The sequence below is a fragment of the Thermobia domestica genome, chromosome 13 (genome assembly GCF_964235325.1).
Source record: "Thermobia domestica chromosome 13, izTheDome1.hap1.1, whole genome shotgun sequence".
In the NCBI taxonomy this organism is placed as follows: domain Eukaryota; kingdom Metazoa; phylum Arthropoda; class Insecta; order Zygentoma; family Lepismatidae; genus Thermobia; species Thermobia domestica.
The window spans coordinates 96,269,754-96,277,840 of NC_137466.1; the positions used below are offsets into that span (position 1 = coordinate 96,269,754).

The window sequence follows — 8,087 nt, forward strand, 5'->3', positions numbered from 1 at the left end:
GACTCGCATAAATATAGTTTGAACTGTTTTTTACGTCGCGTAAAGCGTATTTTTATCAATCATAAGTGTTTCTTCTGCAGAAACTTTTTGCAGAATTCCTGCAGAAAACTTTTGACTTACGGTTCATCGCAGAAAGACAAAGAAAGTTCTGCCATCGGGATATAGCATTCTCTACTATAATATATTCAATCGAGGGAAGATTACTAATTAATGCCGTAGCTCAAGGAGTACTAAATGCTTCTATACTAAGGCAAGCTATACCGGACGAACAATTTAAACTTAATATTTAACTCTCATAAATAATTACTTAAATCACCAATATAATGTATCCTTAATGTATCCACTGCAAGATCACAATCATTAATATTCATTAAAATATTCGCACCCCCCATGGCCTATTCATCAAATAATCTCAGCTCCCAGGTGTATTTTTATGTTAATATATTGTGACAAACTGCAACTTAAACTGTACGGCTTCATTTTCATTATTTGAAAATGTATAGTGATGATCTGAACATGAATGTGCCTTCCTATTTATTACTATATAGTAAGTACTGTCACCATATTTTGGCTTGAGCAATAATATTTGTATAATTGCACGTCAGCTGGTGGGAAAAATAATAGAAGTTACATGTAAACAATTAGAGCCCTTAATTAAGCACAATTTTAACATAGTGGGATTAACTTTACAATACCCGCTCCGCTCCAGCTGTTATACTCACTCAGAAACGAGAAATTACACTTTAATTAATTTTTTGAAAATGGATCAAAACTTTCCAAACCTTAAGCAAATCCGTTCCTACCCATATCCTACTTATCCCTATCTTACTCTACTCTACCATACCCTACTCTACTATATGCTTTTAAAGGGCCCCACTTTTCGATGTACAACTGGATCGTATATTGTAAAGTTTACCCATATAGTAGACTGAAGATTCGAGCGCAACTAGTGCTTCATAACGCTTCTACGCTTATAATACACTTTCATGATTAACGCCCATATAAATAAGTTTCTTAAATGTTACTCTTTGCAAAAGGTTATAAACTTAATCTCAACCGGAAAGTATTGACTTGATTTTGAGTTTAACGCCCCCTTCAGCAGCGTCCCTATATGAGACGTGGAAATACTGATTAACGTGGAATCCGAACCACATGAGCTCCCACCGGGAATAGAGCCCGGGTCTCCCACGCCAAAGGCGCGTATGTTAACCGCTTAGCCATGGAGGAGCTCATCGGAAAGTATTGTGCAACACGAAATGTTATGGCTACTTGCATACAGCAGTGCTGTGATACTCGTCAGAGGTGCACCGTAGTACGAGAGTGAAACTGTGCGACAACTATAAACGTACTCCAAAATGGAAATACGTCGAACGCTCTTTGTGGAAAAGTAGGCTTTTAACTGCAAAGCTACTGGAGATTCAGCATTCTATCAGCGCTACTTACACAATGGGTCATATCAATAAAACGGAGAAGTTCCTCATTATTCCCAATTTTGTAGTAGTTACTCGCATTGGTATCAATAAAGAGAACTGAGCACTACTCGTCTCGGCTGACCTCGGAAAAGCCCCGCCCATTTGAAGTAACCTCACCTCTATTCTCGAGCCGAGTAACTACTCCGCGTTTGATATCAATAAAAATCAAAGACTCCTCTGTCATGCTAATAACTTCTCCAAATTTGTGTAGCAAGCTAAATAGGTGACTCCGTGCGAAATATGGCAGAGTGTATGATTGTTTTGCTACGTGAAAACTTGTAAACTGCATAGAAATGTTGCAAATGGAAATTACAAAAAAAAAATATAGGTTTATGAAAGAAAATTTACAGTGATTAGCTTTTTTTAAGGAGAATCAACCGAAATTCGGGGTGGTGCACTACGTAATGAGGAAAAGATGCGGGTTTTCTTGCGTTATGTGAGTGATCCGGGATTCCAGGTCGGAATGTTAGGGGATTCTGGTGTGGCTCAAGGTACTGTGTCTATGACTACTACAAGTGTAATGGATGCGATTGCGAAATCTGAAAATCCGGGAGTGTGCGTAATATGCAAACAGCAAAGGCAGAGTGGCAAGAACAATATACATTTCCAGGTGCCATCGAAGCACTTGACTATACACACGTAGCAATAAAGAAACCTAGTATTTTGTACCCGAATACACTAATAGGAAGAGCTCATTCGTGGCTAAGTGGTTAGCGTACATGCCTTTGGCATGGGAGACCCGCGTTCGATTCCCAGCGAGAGCTCCGTGGTTCGGATTCCACGTTAATCGGTGGGTCCCGTCTCATATAGCCTCGCTACTGAAAAGGACGTTAAATTCAAAACCAACTTAACGATAGGAAGGATGTATACATGAGAATGTATTTCGTTTATGTCAAGGGGAAAGGGGACACGTATGGTGTGGAAAACGCAATCAGATGGACGTGCTTTATGACGTGACTGGCTTGATTTTTTTTTTAAAGGAAACAAAGGAACCAAGTGTCTGATTTCATTTTTAAAGCCAAACAATCTCCAAAGACCTTGAACAACACGTGATATGCACTTGTTGTGTTAACCTTGATATTGCTGGATTCGAATCAACATCCATCAGCTCCAATAGGTTCGTTCCCATGGTTTCAGTGTTACTTTCTTGTTCCCCCCCCCTTTTTTTTTTTTTTTTATTCTCGCTCGAATATTAGATTCTATTTTGGATTTGTGTCTCAGTCGTCGATGTATTTGATATTTCGTTGAATTTCACTGTAATTGCCTTCAAAGCTTCGGCTTTCCTTCGTTTACTTTTTCGTAACTGTGACTTTGAAAGTACGACTGGAAACTCTTTTATGACATCCACAAATGCACTTTGAAGCTGTCGTTGCTACTTGCCCGTTCCATGGCGTTTAGGATACTACGCCATAGGTTAAAAACAACGAAATGACCACGCGACGGATGGGAGAAATGAGTAATCACCTCTTTTATTGATACGACTCACTGCCACACGCAGAGGAAACGCGAGTGAACGTTCATAAATCAGGAGCAGTCTAGACCTGAGTAGTAGCTTGTTTTATTGATACGAAATTGAGGGAGGAGTTAGCTCCGATTCTCGAGCAGGGCATCTTAGGAGTAGTTACTTATTTTTATTGATATCACCCAATGTTGCGTCCAGTCACAGTGAACAAAGTACGCGCAACGGATATAGTATACGTAAGACCGCATCAGTTCCAGAAGGAGCTGGACTCTCATACTTTTAGGGATTATTCATTGGGTATCTACGAACTTAAAAAGGGGGTAACAAACCCACTTTCATTTACTTACCGACTGATACGAAAATAAAAAATAACGTAGTTGTCTTACACTTTGTTGTTCTTCCTCAGTCGTGTTTACCTTCACGACTGCTGATGTGCAAATGTCTGAGGTGTATCTAGTAGTACCAAGTCAACCATAATTGCTTAGCGGTGTTTGCAGACAGAAAGGAAGTTTGGGAGTCATTCCGTACAGGTTTTCGTGAAAAGAACGTAACGAGAAGTTTGCTTTTTTTATGTTTACTTTTAGTTTCTGGTCATTTTGAATGCGAATTATAATGCTTAGAATTACGTGTATAAATTGAGGAAAATTCCTCGATGATCGTATTACAACTTGGAACTCTAAGCACAGATGCCATTTCTAGTGATGCGTTTGCACACACTGACATAAGCAGCGGTAGATGGCAGCATGGTATGAAAAAGAAGTCATTAACAAGATGGAAGGAAGATTGTAACGGTTATTTCGTTTTACGTGAACTGCTTCTTGTATAAACGTGGGATCGTCGAAATAAGTATAAAATAAAAAAGTGCTGTGCTGTTGGTGTGATGCAGGAGCACGTGCTGCTCCGCATCGGTAAGTTTTCTTATGGATTGGTAGGGATGCGGCTCTTTTTTAGGGAAAGGAACATGTTTCGCTGTTGGAAAACACGTTTCGTTGGTAATTCGAGGAGGAAGACGAGGTGCAGTTTTTCCTCCTCGCTTTTCAATGGAACGTTCTTTTGTAGAGCTAAACTCGATTTTTTACTGCTTTCTGTTCTTTATTGTCTTTTTACTTTAACACATTATGCCCTTGTACTCTATATATGCATGTGTAGTGCCCTTGTACTTTATCTATGATTATCTGTGTGTGGGACTCGATTTTTTAATGCTTTGTGTTCTTTATTGCCTTTTTACTTTAACACATTTTGCCCTTGTACTCTATATGTGCATGTGTAGTGCCCTTGTACTTTTTCTATGATTATGTGTGTGGGGGGGGGAGGAGAGATTTAACGCATATCGCATGTCTTGTGCACATGGATACTTCTTACTATTGCAGTACGTAGAAAATTTGTGGTATTTCATGTAGAAGTGGTAATAGAACACAGAGGAAACCCAGATCATGTTGTATTCACACTCGAATATAAAGTGTGAATACAGCCTGATCTGCGTTTCTTCTGTGTTCTGTTACCACTTCTACCTGAAATACCATCAATTTTCTACGTAGTGCAATAGTAAGAAGTATGCTCCTGCACGGAAGACAAGGGCGGTCTCATGTATACTATTACCCGCGCAACTACTACTAGATGATGCTGAAGCAGACATGAAACCGTCACTAAGTGGTGTCAGTAATCATCCGTCATTCCGTTGTCAGAGACTAGCAGCAGGATCGGAAATAGTGCGCACATTGAAAACCAAACACAAAAACGCAAGGCATGCACAGTTTCTTTGAACTTCTCACAGTGCTACTCCGTGGAGTGAATTCTTGAGCCGTATCATTATGAGGGATCATACATGGATGTATAAGCTCAAACCGGAAACAAAAAGGGGCTCTATAAAATTGAAACACACAATCTCACCTGTGGAAGGAAGAAACGTAGAAAATTGTTAGCGGGGAAGGTCATGTCCACTTTTTATCCTTAACTGTGAAGGGGTGGTTTAACAGTCCATGTGAAGGGGTACAACTACTGATGTCGAATCGTACAACCAAACACTGCGCACTGCGATCAATAACAAGAGGCGTGACAAGTTTACAACTCAAGCCTACACACGCTATGCACAGGACTTTTATTCAACTGTTAGGAGACGCATCAGCAACTGCATTACTATCCCATGAAAAAGTAACAAAAATAGTTCTTTATTGGCTAAACTGCAAAGAAGTGGATTTCTGTCGAAGGAAACTGAACGATTAACGAAACGTTCTAACTACTGTATAGACTTGATGACATTGTCGAAAAAGTATCATCAGTCACTGTGCATTGCTGAGCTTCACTCAATCCACTTTCACCTCTTCCAACTATCTTGTAAAATTTCCTGGGTGTACTTTCATAATACCTGCTTAGGAAGGTTCTAGATTACAGGTCTCCCTATATTTTTCATAAATAGAAGTATTTGCTTACCTGAAACACGCTCCTTCTTTCATCTGTAATATAAAATGTTGTGTGTGAGTGGGTTATCCCATTTCTTCCTAACGATTTTTATGTCTTTCTTATTCTTTACTTATGCTCCTCCAGTAATTTGTATACTTCTATTATGAATTTCATTTCCACGTATTATTCCTTAATGTTCCCCTGACGAAAGCTATCAAAACTTTCAAGTATCCAAAACGTTTATGGATTATTATAATACTTACCAGATCAACTTGAAAACAGCAGTGGATTTGATATGCTATGTAGACACTGACTTCTGATAACTATAATCTGTGTAATGTAACTATAATAAGTTCTGTGTAATCTAAGTACTGAACTCTCAACAAGTTTATCCCTTCTCTCTTCTTACCACAAGCCACATTCCCACTTACTTTCTCGAAAATAAAATGGCGCATTCCAACCTTGCAGTGTTGGCAAATATAAAGTAATTTCGTCATCGAATATAATGTAGCAATTTCGCATTCAATACAGGATGAATAGGGTACGACTATCAAATACGTTTTTTGATGAAATTGGATCGTAATGCTTAATGGCCTGTATTGTGAAATGAAACCAAATATTTAATTTAGTGTACTGCACCAGATTTGATTTCTTGAGGGAACAAACAGAAAGTCAGCTTTTGTTTCTAAATAAATAAACGTACTGAAAACCAATGCTTATGTTACTTGACCTAGATTCAGTGCCAGATGGATCTATATACCACAAAGACCCCGCGGAGCGGAGGGGGCGGACCCTAAGGGGACCAAGGGCTTTCAAAGGTCTCCCGCACCTCTAAATACTAATTTTTAAAGCACTTAAAAATGAATATTTTCACAATAGTTTACAGAAGTAATTACTTTAACCAAGTAATGAGTTACTAGGACTCACAACGGCGAACGAGATGTCTCTTACTTTTACTAATAAGTCTACTCAAACGCCAGATTAAGTATCCCAGCAATGATATTCAAAAACAAATCATTCATTCCCTGGCTTCAAACTTATCAAGGGAACCAATAAAGTCCTGTCGCGTTTTCACCCACGGCCTTCGAACATCGACAGATCACCTAAGACGTACCTGGAAGATCAAAAATAGTCCCCATCAGCATCGATGACTTTGTGCCAACGTTCTGGAAGGCTATGGATTCCAATGCGGTAGAACTTGGTGGGCCGTGAAGCGAAGAAGGTATTAAATATATTTTGGACCTCTTGTAGCGATTTGAACTGGCGTCCTCTAAGATGATTGTCCAAGGAATGAAACAGGTGATAATTGGTGCAATGCTCGTGGAGTATGGCAGATGCAATAGTGTATCTCATCCAAGGAGTAGAATGGTGTTCCGGGTCATCCTACCCACGTGGGGCTTAGCGTTGTCCTGTAACAGGAAAACCCCTTTGCGATTTAGAAGTGCTGGCTCCAGAGTTTTGAGTTTTTCTTGAACACGTTTCAACTGCTGACAGAACAGAGTTGCATTGATGCTCTGACCAGCTGGTAGTAGTTCCCGATGATGCCGCGAGTAGTCTACCAAAAACACACGAGGAACTTCTTCTGGTGCAGTGCTGGTTGCGGCTGTTTTGGAACTGGTTCTTGGGATGCTAACCGATGATGACGGCACCGTGGAGTTTCGTGCAGGACCCACTTCTCATCATATGTCAACACCTTGTCCGGAAATGGCTCCTTCTTCAGACGAGACAGTAAAGAAACACAGGTGTCTGCCCGCGTTGCCTTCTGGTCCGGGGTCAAGTCATGTATGACCCCTCGACCCAACTTGTAGTGCTTCCCAAGTTGATGGAGTTGCTGCCGAGTGGTTTTTCCACTCACACTGAATTGTAATCTCAGTTCCTAGCATGTCTGGCTATTGTTCACCTCAATTGCTGGCTGAAGAACTCCATTTTGTACATGTGTTGGTCTTCCGACAACTGGTGCGTCTTCGAGTGTTTCGTCTCCGTCCGCTTGTTAGACCACCGCTGTACTCTCCGCGTAGTCACGACACACTCAACAAAGGCCTGGTATATCTTCCGCCTAGCTGGAGCGGCGTTTGATCTCAGTTTGAACTCCTACTGCATACAAGCCCCTATAACGCTCTGTGGAGGTCCCATTTTCACTATGTCCTTATGCAGGTTCACGGTGTAACTAAACTGCCACAATCAGTAGTATGCTGGATATACCTACACCAACAACTGACCTTTGCTGTATCGCCATTTGCATTCAACTCATGTGTGAGGGCCAATGGAACACAGACCTCGTCAAAAAGCGAGAGAACTTGCTTGGTTATCTTTATAGAAGCTATTTATAATTTTTTGAAGGAAATTAAAAAAGTGCAATTTTTCTCATTATTCACTGATACAACTCAGGATTTATCAAAGAGAGATCAAATGAGTTTCATTATTCGCTATGTAAATTTTACAGAAGTAAACAATAGCTTAGAAAACTAAGTTTTTAGATAAGTCGAGATTGATTTTTTTTTTTTTTAAGAAATTTTACATGTAATACTGCTTATAGACGATCGAAGAAAGCACGAACAAGAGTCTTGTTCAAGACCACTCAAGACTATTTGATGAAAAAGACGTCAGCACTGACATCATTTTTGTCTCGAATTCAATAGTTTCGTTCAAGAAATTTCATTTCGGTCCTGTTCTAAACAATCCACAATCCAATTCAAGAGCATTCAAGAGTTAATTAGCGCTTGAATTAAGGCAGGAAAATACAAAACAACTAT

General features: G+C 39.9%; 1 protein-coding gene across 3 annotated transcripts in view; it reads right to left on the reverse strand.

Annotated features, from left to right (window-relative positions):
* The window catches only part of LOC145668364 (uncharacterized), a 70,314-nt gene extending 64,528 nt beyond the window's left edge, over positions 1–5,786 (reverse strand). For 2 of the 3 annotated variants that reach the window (XM_081736138.1, XM_081736136.1), the window contains exon 1: positions 5,365–5,402. In XM_081736138.1, the coding sequence (XP_081592264.1) occupies positions 5,365–5,387 (23 nt within the window). In that variant the 5' untranslated portion in view covers positions 5,388–5,402. Of the gene's footprint in view, positions 1–5,364; positions 5,403–5,597 lie in introns of those variants that run through there. The other variant, XM_081736137.1, reaches the window with a different exon arrangement.
* Positions 5,787–8,087: the final 2,301 nt, after the last annotated feature.